General features: G+C 36.8%; 1 protein-coding gene across 1 annotated transcript in view; it reads left to right on the top strand.

Annotated features, from left to right (window-relative positions):
• Positions 1-16,166, top strand: part of CERS3 (ceramide synthase 3) — a 94,323-nt gene that overhangs the window by 1,847 nt on the left and 76,310 nt on the right. Inside the window, exons 2-3 of the mRNA XM_005560607.5 lie at positions 8,685-8,799; positions 14,629-14,747. Coding sequence (XP_005560664.1) covers positions 8,685-8,799; positions 14,629-14,747 — 234 coding nt within the window. The remainder of the gene's footprint in view (positions 1-8,684; positions 8,800-14,628; positions 14,748-16,166) is intronic.

Genomic DNA, 16,166 nt, shown 5'->3' with positions numbered 1-16,166 from the left:
GAGCTACATAAAATCACAAATGGTGTGGTCTCAGTCTGCATGTGTGGAAATGAGAGGTAAATGACCTGGCCAAGGTCACACAGTTAACATGGGACTTGAACTCCTGAGCTCAGATTTAGGGTTGTTGGTTTTTTATTTTCTGACTGTTTCAGTAATTCTTAGACTTTCACAGTGAAAGACTCCTGATGGCAGAAGAGAGTACACAAATGTCTCTTGGGAATACAGAAAGCAAGCTTAAAGAGATAATAGCAAACACAAAAATTTCTGAACTATTTTAAAAATTCATGTAAATATAACCATATGTTTCAGCATATCCTGATAGATTTAACACAAGAAAGCATCTTTCTTTTGTCCTAGACTGTATTTGTGCTACATCTTCTCATTCTATGAAGTGACCAAGATTTGTGATTTGACTGGTTCATTATTGTCCTTTAGAACTAGCCAAGAACTATTTAAGATCAGAAATTAATGTTTCTTCCTAGAAAATCAAGAAGAGAGAGACAGACAGATAAGAAACAAAGAAGCAGATAATTTGAAATTAACTGACATTTACTTGAAAGTTTGTGGCTTATGTTTTGTTTTTTGCTTTTTTGTGTGTGGCTAATGTTTCGATTTTTATTTTGTCCAGACTACTAGTTTCTAATTAGTTTATCTTGTATGCATTCTTTTATGTGTCTGAAGTATGATTTGTAGGAGACCTAAGCTGCTCAAATATCAACACTTGTGTAATAAACACATTATCTCAGATTAAATCATGGTCCCAGAAGAGTCCAAGGCAGGGGTGCAGGTGGTAGAATCAGAAGGTCACATTTTTATTATTGTTGTTACTTAAAAATACACAAATATATTCCCCACCCTAGCAATATAAGGTCATGATGGGGCAGTATGTCCATCATTCTTTGAAGGAAGGTAGGGTAGCTGGAGTAACCTATCTGTAGCGACTTACATAAATTGAAAAAGTATTGTTACTAACTGTCCCAACTGGAAATAGTCTTAAAACATACACATTAGACTTTTTCATCTGAGATCTACTTTGCTCCCAATATTTTGTTCTCACATAAAAAACAAACAAACAAACAAAAAACCTCTGAAAAATTCTGCTCACAGAACCTCTGAATCCTTAGGAACTGGGAATCAATCTTATGCCAATAGGCTATTTTATCTATTTAGGAGAAGTATTTAAATGTAACATGCCTAATATCTGCCTAGGGATACATTCCTTTTATTCTATTAAAAATATTAAAAATAAAGGGAGATCTGGGATGTCTAGGCTTTTGGCTCCCAGGTAACTGATGGGGTGCTAGACAAAGAGGGGATTGTCTGGGTGTCTGCATGGGTTTGTCTGAAGGCTTAATTCTGCAATAGTAGCAAACCTAAGGGACTCAGTCCCTGATAATTAACCTAACTTTGATCCATTTACGTGGGAGCAGAAGTTCATTCTTTTTTCTTCCTCTCAGACTTTTTTTTTTTCTATTCCATATCAATAAAATGAAAATTTAGGCAAGCTAGCTGGCAAGCTAATCTCTAAGTTTCTTCCTAGGGCTAAGACTTACAATTTCCCTTCTCTCTTCAGTTCCATTTATCAAATATTTACTGTGCTTCTTTCTTCTCTCCTTTTTCAAAATAGATTTTTAATTAAGTGACTGTATTCATCTACACTTTATTAGGTAAAGTGATTGATTTCCTAGATTTATTTGAAACAGAAGGATAGCACTCAATTAGACGACTATATTTACATCTATACTCTGTTCTGTTAAAAATGTTATTTTCTGGCCAGGCGCGGTGGGTCGCGATGTAATCCCAGCACTTTGGGAGGCTGAGGCAGGTGGATCACGAGGTCAGGAGATCGAGACCATCCTGGCTAACATAGTGAAACCCCGTCTGTAATAAAAATACAAAAAAATTAGCTGGATGTGGTGGTGAGCGCCTGTAGTCCCAGGTATTCGTGAGGCTGAGGCAGGAGAATCGCTTGAACCCAGGAGGCAGAGGTTGCAGTGAGCCGAGATCACACCACTGCACTCCAGCCTGGTGACAGAGTGAGACTCCATCTCAAAAAAAAAAAAAAAAAAAAAAGTTTCTTTTTTTCTGTGTGTAAGAGGTAGGGATCCAGTAAAACAAAAATCATTATGTCTGTCTTTGAAATTAATGAAGAGGACTGTAGTTCTCTTTCTTGTTTAAATTAATGATTTTAACAGGTATTTATTCCTCATATCAGCAAGGATACTATGAATGTATATATTTATCTACGTGCATACTTATCCACATGCTGTTTCTCACATGACCCTCTAGAGAAGAATGTTATGCTTCATTTGGCTTTGAGATTAGTTTTGTCCCCTTACTGTATAAATCTTTGGTTTAATTCTATTTTGCTTTCCCCTCCTAATTTCTTCATTTCTAACATTTAAGGAGATAGCACTGAGTGAATATATTGAAAACACTACCCTGTGAAACTATTTCCAGTTTGTGTTGTTCTAATAGTGAAAAAAATGGATGTTTTCTCCACTAAAATTTTCCAGCTATTTATTCCAGTTGGATAAATGAACTAATTCAATTATTTATCCAAAACCCTGTCTCATATATATATATGACAATATATATGAGAATATATATATTCTCTCTTTCTCTCTATATATATATTTATGTACACACATATATATGCTCTCTTTCTATATATATGTGTGTGTATATATATATGTCTATATAAGAGCAATCTTGAGTGATTGATGACTTTTTCATTAATTCCCTTTTTTCCCCATACATTACTCCCATTCCCCTCTCTGCTGTGTTCTGTGTATTTGGTGATCCTTTATTTGTATGACCCAGTAAAACATGTGCTTCATGTGCCGGTATCACTTGTTGACATAAATGGTATTGCGCTAAGACCTTTTCTTTCTTCTTTTTTAAAATTTAGCACTATGTTTTATGATCTCTCCACATTGCTCTGTGTACATCTGGTGCATAACTCACTTATTTTTATATGTCTCTGAAATTTAGGGGCCATTTTCATGAGAACTTAATTCATCTGGAAGTTGGACTGGCATACATTTAATCAGATTATCTTAAGAGAGTTTTTATTCAACTTCCATTGATATAAAAATGAATTTAAGAACTAAATGGTCATTCATAAGTAAAATTTTCTGCATTTAATTAAACACAAAAATTATCCTTCAGTAAGTCCTAGAATTGACTGACCTGGCAGAAGATAGTGCCTTTGTCAGAACTGAAGGAAGAATAAGGAAATCTCTTTATTTTAAAAATATCTGCTTTATTGAGGTTTGATTTACATACAATAAAATTCATCCAAAATTTGATACATTTTGACAAATGTATACAGTCTTGCAACCATTACCACGATTATGATACAGATTTCTGTCAGCTAAAAAATTATTATAATGCTTTCAGTTAATACCCTCCCTACCCACTAGCCACCAGCAATCATTTTTTCTGTCACTATAATTTTGTATTTTCTAGGATTTCCTTTAAATGAAATCATACAGACTATGGTCTTTTGTGTTCGACTTCTTTCATTAAGCTTAATGCTTTTAAGATTTTTTTCATGTTGTTATGTATATCAGTGCTTCCTTTCTATTGCTGAATAGTCTTTCAACATACATATATACTATAACTTATTTATCCTTTAGTTGATGGGAAGAAATTTGTGTTGCATACAGTTTTAGGCTGTTATGAATGAAGTTACTATGAACATTTGAGTACAAGAATTTGTGTGGATATATGCTTTTATTTCTGTTGGTAAAGAGCTAAAACATTTGCTCTTCAAGACACTGTTAGTGTATATCCCTACAATGGAATATTGTTCTGCAATAAAAAGGAATGCACTACAGATACATGCTATGACATGGATGAACCTCATAAACATTAAGCTCTGTGAAAGAAGTCAAACATGAGTGACCACATATTGTATAATTTCATGTATATTAAATATTCAAAAAGGCAAAGCTATAAAAACAGAAAATAGATTAGTGGTTGCCTGGGGCAGGTGCAAGAAGAAACAGAGATTAACAATAGACATGAATGATAGAAATGTTCTAAGGCTGATTCATAGTAATGGTTGTACGACTTAGTAAATTTACTAAGAAGTCATTTTATACATTAAAAAAAAATTGTATACTTGAAAATATTGAATTATATGATATGCAAAATACCTTACTAGTTATCTTTTTAGGAAATGTTTCTGTAAATAAAATAGAAAGGCAAGCCACAGACTGGGAGAAATTATATGTAAAACATATATCTGATAAAGGACTTAAATTCAGAATATATAAAGAACTCAGAACTCAATAATAAAAAGAAATAACTTGGTTTTAAAAATAGGCAAAAGATTTGAGTAAATACTTCATCAAAGAAGATATACAAATGGAAAATAAGCACATGGAAAGATGCTCAACATTATTAGTCATTAGGAAAATACAAATTAAAACCACAATGCACTGGATTAGCAAAAATGTCAGAGTAAGAAACTCTGAAAATTCTTTCTTCCATAAAAGCAACCAGAAAACTAGCAAAAATTGTCATAGTCAGTTTTATTTTTCAGAATTGAGAATCAACCAAAGGCTTCTAGTGATCTAGGGATTGTTATTTAAGAAAAACAGCAGAATCTTGGAAGGAATAGCAAGCTGTGTGACATTTTTAACTTGCCCTGTTTCCCATCTTGCCCTGTCCATCTCGGGAGAGCCTTGAAGAACCAATGGCCCACAATTACAGTGGAAACAAGCAGCCTGGCTGCCACTGAAAGGAGCAGAACAGAGTAGAATTTCCTTCAAAGCTCATTATCAGAGGATTGTCATTATCTGACATGTCTGGTGGTTCTCTGGAAGACACTACTCACAGTGCTGTCTTTATCTGACCTGACTCAGAGCTCACCCAGTGAAAAAGCCTTTTCCCTGAGGGTGTTTGTCTAAAACAATTAGAGGCAATTGATTAACTTCATAACTGTCTAAGACAGTGTATAACAATTGGGGCAAATAATAAAATGACCAAAAAGCTTAAAAGAAAAACCTAGAACATGAGGTGTGCATAGAAGGCTTTGAAAAATTCTGACATGTTCTTGGAAATCCAGAAGGCCCCTTTTATGTGTGAGGGTTAGTGCATGTTTATGGCTATCTGCATGCTCAGGAAAGACCTGGGAAGGCCATAAGCTGTCACCTCTGAATGACCTTTAGGCTCTGTGCAAACAGTTAAGTGAAGGCTAAGGCAGAGTTGCTTACTGCCTAGTTAAATGTTGAAGGTGTGCCCCAATATATGCACAGAGCTCCTCAGGAAAGACTGAGGGACTTATTGGTTCCAAGCATTTAAGGAAATCTCTGTCTAATCATTAGCTGACTACCAAGCTAACCTAATAAAGCCTTCAGTGCTCACATATAACAAATAAGACTTTATAGGTTAATTCAAAAAAGTGACTAAGCAAACAAATGGACAACGACAAATAGCAAAAACAAAACTTTGGGGAGGAGAAATAATCCGATTTTTATAGTTGCCACATTATAGTATTTAACATGTCCAATTTTCAACAAAAACTTATGACACATGCAAAGAAACAAAGAAGTATGGACTATACACAGGAAATACAGCAATTATTGCAAGTGTTTCTGAGAAAACCTAGATAGTGGACTTATTAGACAAAAACTTTAAGTCAACTACTTTAAATATGTTCAAAGAACTAGAGAAAAACATGCTTAAGAACTAAAGGAAAGCATGAAAACAATGTCTTACCAAATCAAGAACATCAATAAAGTGATGAAAACTATAATTTATAACAAGGAACCAAATAGAAGTTCTAGGGTTAAAAACTACAACGACTGAAATCAAAATTTCATGAGAGAGGCTCAATAGCGTGTTTGAGCAGGCATAAGAAAGAGTCAGCAGTGTGAGAAACAGCAAAATAAAAGAGAATGAAGAAAAATAGTCTTAGAGACTTGAATACCAACATACACATAATGGGAATTCCAGAAGGAGAGAAGAAAATAAACAGGACCCCAAAAATGTGAAGAAATAAATGGCCAAAAATTTCCCTGAATTCTGAATCTGTATATCCAAAAAGCTCAGCAAACTCCAAGTATGATAAATTTAAAGAGAACTACACCTACATATGTCATAATCAAATTGTCAAAAGCCAAAAAGAAAGAATCTTGAAGGCAGCAAGAGTGGAGCAACTCATCACATGCAAGGAATTCTCATTATGATTAGGAATTGATTTCTCATCAGCATCTATGTAGGCCAAAGGCAGTGGAATGCCACATAAAAAGTGATGAAAGAAAAACACCGTGAACCAAACAAAACTCTCCTTCAAAATGAAAGATAAATTAAGGCATTCTCAAATAAACAAAAACCAAGAGAATTCATTACTAGCAGGCCTAGCATAGGAAAAGTTTGAAAGGAAGTCCTTCAGATTGAAATGAGAGTTCACAAGACAGTAACTCAAATCCACATGAAGAAATAGCACCAGTAAAGGTAATTACGTACGAAAATAAAATGATAGTATAACCATATTTTTTGTTTGTAACACTTTTTCTCCTATCTGGTTTAAAAGGCAACTGCATAAAACAATAATCTAAATCTGTGTTGATCAGAACACAATTTATAAAGATGTAATTTGTGAGACAAGAGCACAAAGGAGGGGGAGGGGAATGGAGTTTTTTTAACCCTATTGAAATTAATTTGATATTAATCAGAACTAGGATGTTATAAATTAATATGTTAATTATAATCCCCAAGTCAGTCACTAAGAAAATAACTTTTAAAATAGTAAAAAACCAAAAAGAAAAGAAAGTTAAAATGGTACATGAGAAAATATCTGTTTAACACAAAATAAGGTAGTGATGGACAAATAAACAAAAGGGCATAAGATATATAGAAAACAAACAGCAAAATGGCAGATATAAATCCTGTTTTGTTAGGAATTACTTTAAATGTAAATGGAATAAACACTTTAATTAAAGGCATAGGTAAAATAGTTAGGAAAACATGATCCAACTATATGTTGTCCACAAAAGACACCTGTTATATTTAAAGACACAAATAAGTTGATTGTAAAAGGATGGAAAAAGATACCATGCAAAAAGTAACCAAAAGAGGACTGGAGTAGCTGTACTAATATCATACAAAATGTAATTTCATAGATTTCAAAATTGTTACTACAAAGGACATTTTATAATAATAAAAGGGTAAATCTGTCCAGATGATATAACAATTATAAACATATACATACTTAGCAACAAAATTCCAAAATACGTGAAGTAAAAACTGACAGAATTAAAGGGAAATCAGGCAAGTCAACAATAATAGTTGTAAACTTCAATATTCACTTTCAATAATTGATAGAACAGCTAGGCAGAAGATTATCAACAGGTAAATAGAAGACTTGAACAATATTGTAAACCAACTAGACCTACCAAACATCTATAGAACACTCTACTCAACAACAGCAGAATACACATTATTCTCACATGCACAAAGAACATTCTCCAGAATAGATCACACATTAGGCTATAAAACAAGTCTCAATAAATGTGAAAGGATTTAAATAGAAATTATGTTTTCCAACCACAATGAAGTGAAATTAGAAATCAATAACAGCCAGGCACAGTGGCTCATGCCTGTAATCCCAACACTTTGGGTGGCTGAAACAGGAGGATCATTTGAGGCTAGAAGTTGGAGACCAGCCTGGGCAACATAGCGAGACCCTCATTTCTTAAAAAAAGAAATCAAGAACAGAAGGAAATCAAGAAATTAGCAAATACATGTAAACTAGATAACATATTTCTAAATAACCAACCAGTCAGGGAAGAAATCACAAGGTAAATTAGCAAATACTTGAGATGAATGAAAAAGAAAATGCCATACTAACTTAATGGAACGCAGCAATAGCAGTGTTTGAAGGGAAACTTATAGCTGCAAACACCTATATTTAAAAAGAAGAAAGACCTCAAATCAATAATGTAAACTTCCACCTTAACAGACTAGAAAAAATAAAATCAATCTATATTTAAAGCAAGTAGAAGATTGGAAATAATAAAGATTATAATGGAAAATCAACAAAAAGCCACTACACACCAATAGAACTGCCAAGGCTGACAGTATCATGTGTTGGCAGGGATATGGGCTAACTGGAACTCTGACAAGTTATTGGTAGGAATGCAATATAGTACAACTACTTTGAAAAACAACTTGCTGGTTTTTTATAAAGTTGAATGTATACTTGCCATATCACCCATTAATCCTATTGTTAGGTATTTGCCCTAGAGTTCTGCCATTTTTTCTTATGTTAGAACTTGAAATCGGAAGGTAGTAATTTCTTTAAGATAATAACACCAAATAAAACATTTTCTAACAGAATTCTTGTTTATTTCAATCCCTGGGAGTCTTTAAAATTCTAAGTAGAACAGCTTATTCTATTTCCTAAATCTTATCTCTAAATATATTTGGATTAACATAAAATGAATTTTAGAATTGTGCAAATTTTTTTTTTTTTTTTTTAAATTATTGCTTGTATGTATGGCCTGAAACTTTTCTGTGTCGAGAGACAGATTTTGACTATAGGTAGACCCAGTGCCAACATAAACGAATGATTTATTTCATTAGAAACCTAAAGTTATAGCTTTAATTTTCTGGTGTCATTGTGGATTTATTCTTAGATTTTGAACTTCTTTCTTTTCATATTTTTGTAGATTTGTTGCTTCACCTCTAGCAAAATCGTTTGGCATTAAAGAGACAGTTCGAAAGGTTACACCAAATACTGTCTTAGAGAATTTTTTCAAACATTCCACAAGGGAACCAATGCAAGTAAGTACAAATTCTTTGCTTTTCAATTTAAAAATCTTCTTTCTTAATGGTTCAGTTATCTATAGCTTACCTTGTGTGTGCAAAAATCTATTCCAATTGACCAGCAAATGATTTGGATTAATTTGGATTTATTATTTCTTTGTTCTGTTGACAGGTTTAGAACATCCCAAGTATGATACATATGCTAATATAAAATAACAATGTTAACAGTTGAACTATTATATTTAACTATCATGTTGAGCACTAATGATCAGTGCCATAATTTGGGCATAAAGGTCAAAATTTAATTTTTAATGGTAGAATATATACAAAGTATACAGATGAAGAAAGAAAATTGCTTGGGCAGAGAAGCCCATATCTGACACTTTTGATGACTGTGGCATCATCAAAATACATTACACACATTATGAAAATCCTCATTGGGGTTGCTTTCATGAGTAGGACTGTTATTTTACTCAAAGCCTCAACATACTCAGAAATATGCTGTGCCCCTGACTACTCTCCAGAGAGAATTTCTGAGAAAGTCACAGTTCTCTTCACAATATAAAGTTTCCTTCATTTATGTTGTAGTACACTGCATACTTAAATACATGAAGAAAAAGAAAAAAGAAAAAGTTTTTAATAGTTAAAAAAAAGGCCAAGTAAGTCTCGTGTTCACTCCAGTTTTATTATATTTCCATCGTTAAAATGACAGATGAAACAAAACTTCTCCAAAAGTGATACAACCTCTATGATGAATACAAACAGCGATCCCCAGTAATTTAAAAAATCAAGTACATATACTAACACAGTTCTAGGATAAATGGATTTTTGAGGGTCCTGAACTTTATTTGCTGAATTAAGTTGCCTCTACTATGACAATTGCTCTAATTTGTTCTTGTGGTTTCTCTGCACATGAAAGCACTTTGAGGTTTGACCACCTCGCATGAGATATAGTGTCCAGAATTGCTCATAGCAAGTGAGAGCTGGCTCTAACTTGTTCTGCCCTCAGCTCCTGTATTTGACTGCTTTTGTAACCTAGGGATAGTCTGACAAGCCATCTTTATATATTTTTTATTCCCATGTGCTTTAAATGACTGACATCATTCATCTAAATCCCTTTGTTACTACTGGTGATAATAATACCTAAGCATCCCTTTATATGTTTCAAATGGGAAGTTATTTAGCTGTGTTAAAAAAAATAGGGCTCTTTCTGGAACCCTTATTATCCTTCTTTGTTTGGGAACAACTAGCTTTAGTAATACTTTGTATAAAATGGGAAGAACAGTGCTATAATACCAATTAGTTGCTATATTTGCTATTGCTAAGAGCTTCTAGTCAGCTTTTCAGGATATTTAAAATTATCTAGAAAATTTGGTCCTTACCAAGCTTCTCTGCTATGGAGAAAAAATGGCCATATGACAAAGGAAAACTAAAGATAGCTGAAAAGGTTTATAGGGTGGTGGTCTTTCTTTTTCATGATTAAGATGAGGAAACTTAAGGCCCAGCCAAAGGGAAATGAGTGGTCATGAAGCTAATGAGTGGCTGAATCAAAAGCTAGAACCTGGCCCATACTTCCAGTCTAGTAACCTTTCCACCATGCTCCAGTGAGTTCTTTATCTGTAACTGGAATGTTAAAAATATGTTTTAAAGGCTGGCTCTGTGTTTATAGTAATTATTCTAACTCAACTGACATTACAGTATAGTTTAATACAGACAGAATTTTGACATTTGCATCAAGTAAGAGGAAAAAAAAAGTGACCAGGTACAGTGACTCACGCCTATAATCCCAGCACTTTGGGAGGCCGAGGTGGGCGGATCATGAGGTCAGGAGATCAAGATGCTGGCCAACACGGTGAAACCCTGTCTCTACTAAAAATACAAAAATCATCTGGGCGTGATTGTGAGTACCTGTAATCCCAGCTACTTGGGAGGCTGAGGCAGAACGATAGCTTGAACCAGGGAGTCAGAGGTTGCAGTGGGCCGAGATCACGCCACCGCACTCCAGCTTACCATACCTTACTCATCTTACCATACCTCCCACATTAACCTGGCCAGTGTCATACTATATATATATACACTATATATACATATGCATACTATATATATAGTGTATATATAGAGTATGACACTGGCCAGGTTAATGTGGGAGGTATGTATATATAGTGTATATATATAGTATACATATATATACTATATGTGTGTATATATACTATATATACACTATATATACATATAGATATATATATATGCTGATGCAGAACAAACAAGTTCTGGAAGAGATCTAAAGGAAACATGGCACTGTTAGACTGACCTCAAGCCAGTTACTATAATCAATAAAGGTATTCCAGTGTGCTAACTTGAGTCATTCATAGATTCAAACACTTTTAGAGCAAAAACCTCTTCTAGTGCAATTGATTGTACAGGTGAGACATGTGAGAGCCAAAGGGTGACTCCTCCACTGGCACAGAGGGTTCCGTTTTCAGTCCAGAGGCCAGGTCTCTTGGCCCCATTCAGCACTTCTCCTTTAGGCCATTCGACCTCTCCTTGAGGCTGTGCCTGCGAGAGGCCTTTCCTGTATGTTCTAACCCACTTCTGAATGTTCACGGCAATAGGTAGTATAGAGGCTAAAATACAAATTGTGAGGACAGACCATGTGGGTTTAGAGCTTGGCTCTGTCACAGGCTTTCTGTGTGGAAATGGACAGATTAAACTTCCTGTGCCTCAGTTCCTCCTCTGTGAACTGAACATAATTATATTGCTTATCTCATAGGGCTCTTTCTTGTGAGGATCAAATTGAGTTAATACATATAAAGTGCTCAGAATAGCACCTGGAACACAATAGATGCTCAGTAAAGATCAGCTATTATTATTTGTACCATTAACTTTGTGCCTATCATGCACTGACTTCCAAAGGAGCCTGTTTAAATATGTCCTCTTAACTCAAGGGAGTTGTCACTTTGTTTCTTAATCATGCTTGTTTTTGTTCCCATGACATCTTGCACTATTTTCTGATCATTACAGATGGTCAATAAATGCTTCATGTTTCACACATTAATTCAACAAAACACTTTTAGAGACTTTTGCTTGTAAGGAGTTTTCTCTCTCAATAATATCATAGTGCATGAGGGCAGTATTGACAAGACTGTCTTTCAACTAGATTCTTCTGTACTCCAAAATAGAAAAAAAACTTCACATCATAAACAGTTACTGTCTTCTATATATGTTTATTAATAATTCATTAGGCAATTATTTGTAGAAGTCATGGGATAATAACATTAGATTATTCTAAGATCTGAGAACATTCCAGAATAAAGACAAGGACTTAAGTTTGCTTTGCTCACTACTGAATCTCCCATGCATAGGTGGTGCCTGGCACCAGTGCATAGAGACTCTTTAAATCCTTTCAAAGGAATGAATGACTTAAACACTTCAAATAGTAAAGCTAGGCCCAGAGCCCCTTCCATCTGAGCACACAGAGTATAGCGCAGCAGCATGCCCGAATATGTCCTGTTGTGCACCAACCAACAGAATTTGAATTGTGTTCTCCATTTTGGGGGGTCTGTTCATGTTTGCAAATTATGTTAAAAGTAAAGGAATACTTTCGTAGTCCATGGTTTCCTTTCTGTGTTTGTTTATAAAAAATCTCTAGCATTGGCACAGCACTTAATAGTTTCATTAGCATATTCCAGTCCCTTGGTCCTCAAATCAGCCCTCTGAGATGGGTAGCAAACATTCTCTTAATATCCCATTTTCCATGGCGGTCAAAGTGCGGTGCTTATGCCTACATAGCTAGGAGGTAGCAGAACTGGATCTTCTGTTTTCAGCTTCCTACCCTTCCTACCGTATCCAATTGCTTTGACACTGCAGTGATCTTTCCTTCCTGCGAGGGAACATATGAGATAATCTAGCAGAAGCTATCCGGCTGGTCACGACTTTTGGGTATTCAGCCATCTGGCCCACAGGCAGGCTTTATTTGGCCCTCACGATATTCATCCATAATTGGTTTAAATTTACCTTGAGGGATTGGTTAACATTTTTTAAAACCTAGCGATTTCCCATCAAAATCCTGGGTCTGCACATTTTCTCTGGAAGTGTCAGCCAGACCTCGGTCATACCTGGCCTTTTGGAACATGATATGTGCTTTTCTGCCTGCTGTATCCATACAGCTCCCACTTCTTTCCTCAGCATTGAAACTGAGGGTCAGTTTTATGACATTTTATTTTTCACAAAATAGAATTAAGAGGAAATGTAAATGTTTATTTTATTTATTTATTTATTTATTTTGAGATGGAGTCCTGCTCTGTCACCCGGGCTGGGGTACAGCGCCACGATCTCGGTTCACTACAACCTCTGCCCCCAAGTTTCCAGCAATTCTCCTCCCTCAGCCTCCTGAGTAGCTGGGATTACAGGAGCCCACCATCACACCCGGCTAAGTTTTGTATTTTTAGTAGAGATGGAGTTTCACCATATTGGCCAGGCGGGTCTCGAACTACTGACCTCAGGTGATCCGCCTGTCTCAGCCTCCCAAAATGCTGGGATTATAGGCATGAGCCACCATGCCAGGCCAGAAATATTTCTTATATTTACTCAGGAAATAAAAAGTCAAGAGGGCTGGCATTTTTCATGAGCATATTTCTTTGTGGATGTGCAGAAGTTTACCATAGGTTTAAAGTACAAAACATTCCTATGTTAAAATCCCACTGTGGGCCGGGCGCGGTGGCTCAAGCCTGTAATCCCAGCACTTTGGGAGGCCGAGACGGGTGGATCATGAGGTCAGGAGATCGAGACCATGCTGGCTAACACGGTGAAACCCCGTCTCTACTAAAAATACAAAAAAATAAGCCGGGCGAGGTGGCGAGCGCCTGTAGTCCCAGCTGCTCGGGAGGCTGAGGCAGGAGAATTGCGTGAACCCGGGAGGTGGAGCTTGCAGTGAGCGGAGATCTGGCCACTGTACTCCAGCCTGGGCGACAGAGCGAGACTCCGTCTCAAAAAAAACAAAACAAAACAAAACAAAAAAAAACAATAAAATCCCACTGTGAAACAGACCTGGTCCATTTGGTCATTTATGTTTCTTGTCTGGCTTGGGTAGATCTTTGAATTGTTAACCTTTGAGAGAATCTATCATTCATATTGTTTCCAATTTTAAATCATAGCCTACAACTTCTACTTCCCAAAAGAGAAGCAATCATCATCATCATCATCATCATCATCATCATCATATTTTGCAATTGTTATTTTTGTTCTTGAAATTATTTTGGATTATTTTGAAATAGGCTCTCTATATAATTAAATGTAAAAGTAGATGGCTAACACCTGTTTGAGTTTTTCCTGCATTATCTTCGGGAGCTGTCAGAAAGATCATGTGAAATAACAAAATGCACTAGCCTAAGTTCTTGTCCACACTTTGCTACTAATTTTAGGTTTTTGGACAAGTCATTAAACTTCTTGGGGTTTCAGTTCCTCATAGGAAAAATGAGGAGATTGGATTTTATTGGATTTGATTTAAACTATACTGCTCTACCTGGCGCCTAGGAAGTCCTAAGCACATTTTAGCTGAACAAGTGAGCTCACACATGCAACTTGAACGCATGGGTTGCTGCCAACTTATGGAGAATTGATCTTTCTTAGTAACTTAGAGAGCTAGGATAGTAACATTTTGTTTTTTGGGGGGTGTGTGTGTGTGATTCCATAAGCAAAAGAGGTAAATTCCCTGGCTCCAGGTCTCATGACAGAATTTTTCTCATCCCCAGTACTGAAGCTCTTGTAACTCAATCTCCCTGTCTCTTGTCTGCCTGCCAGTCTGACTCTGTTCTTTATCACTCATTTATTCGTTTCATCCCTTTTCAGACTGATATTTATGGACTGGCAAAGAAGTGTAACTTGACGGAGCGCCAGGTGGAAAGATGGTTTAGGAGTCGGCGGAATCAAGAGAGGCCTTCCAGGATGAAGAAATTCCAGGAAGCTTGGTAAGGAGGATGGACTGAGCTTTAGGAATGCTGCCGTCCTATCTGGAGCAGAGTGGTCCTTGCAGAGAGAATACTGCCAGGGCAGCAGAGGGAGGGTTCAGACCCATCTCTGTCACCCACCGTTGTGGTGTTTTAGGCTCCTCACGCATTTCCCTTCCCTGCTTCCTACACTCCTTTATAAATCGAGTAAGCTCTGAATTCTATTTATCCAGCCCCCCGAACCAGAATAGGTTCAGACAGACTCCCACACTATGAACTCTCTAAGATGAACAGGAGACGTTATGTACTCGGCCTGAAGCACAGAAAAAATCATAAAAATGTCTTAACTGGTGTTTCTCTTTTCTTGGGGTCAGGGTTGGCCCTAGGTCACCAGACTTTGTCACCTGGGTCCAACCATCATAATTGTAAGAGCAGAGAATGTCTGTGAGGATGTGTGTTCCCTCTTAGAACACTGAGAAGGCCTCTCTGTGTGGCGTGGCTCATGACCTCAGTCCTCCAGTGGGGTGCACAGCTCATCCTCTTGGTTTCTCAGGAGGCTTGGCAGGAGGATCAGGGTGGGCTGGGGCATCAAGTGGGGTCTTACCAGAGCTGGCTACTTGGAGTCCATTCTGAGGGCAGGGAGACTGCACTGGATTTGTTTTTAGTTTCATTCGAGTTCTGCCTTTTTTTTTTTTTCCCCCTCCTATAGGATATCATAGTACTTTAGGTCACTCTCTTGTGGCAGAAACTGACACTTGTGCAAAAAATGGTGAACCAGGTCATTGCTCTCACTTTGTTTCCCCTTCTTTCTATCCAGACGAATGTATATGAGTTGGGCTGTGTTCAATGCCACATTCTATGCACCAGCAGTGTTCCATCTTCCTGCCTGATTCTTAAGGCCTTCCGTCACATTGCCCAGTGACTTCCACGAGATATTTTTGTTTTAAAGGTGAAATGAATAAGGGAGCTGATGTAAGACTCCCAAATAAGCAGAGGCTGTAGAAGGCTAAACTTTAATAACTTCCTTTCTTTTTTTTTTCTTTTTTTTTTTTTTTTCTTTTTTGAGACGGAGTCTTGCTGTGTCTCCCAGACTGGAGTGCAGTGGCGCAATCTTGGCTCACTGCAAGCTACACCTCCCAGGTTCACGCCATTCTCCTGCCTCAGCCTCCCGAGTAGCTGGGACTACAGGCGCCCACCACCACGCCCGGCTAATTTTTTTGTATTTTTAGTAGAGACAGGGTTTCACAATGTTAGCCAGGATGGTCTCGATCTCCTGACCTCGTGATCCACCCGCCTTTGCCTCCCAAAGTGCTGGGATTACAGGCGTGAGCCACCGTGCCCCGCCACCATATCATATAATCCAGTTGTGAAACTGGGTGATGTTTAAAGAGATAGACCCATTCTTCAGGATGTCTCCAAACACTTCTCACCATAGGCTTC

This window comes from Macaca fascicularis, chromosome 7 (assembly GCF_037993035.2).
Source record: "Macaca fascicularis isolate 582-1 chromosome 7, T2T-MFA8v1.1".
In the NCBI taxonomy this organism is placed as follows: domain Eukaryota; kingdom Metazoa; phylum Chordata; class Mammalia; order Primates; family Cercopithecidae; genus Macaca; species Macaca fascicularis.
Note: the sequence above shows the minus strand (reverse complement) of the source record. Positions and strands in the feature narration are given on the sequence as shown.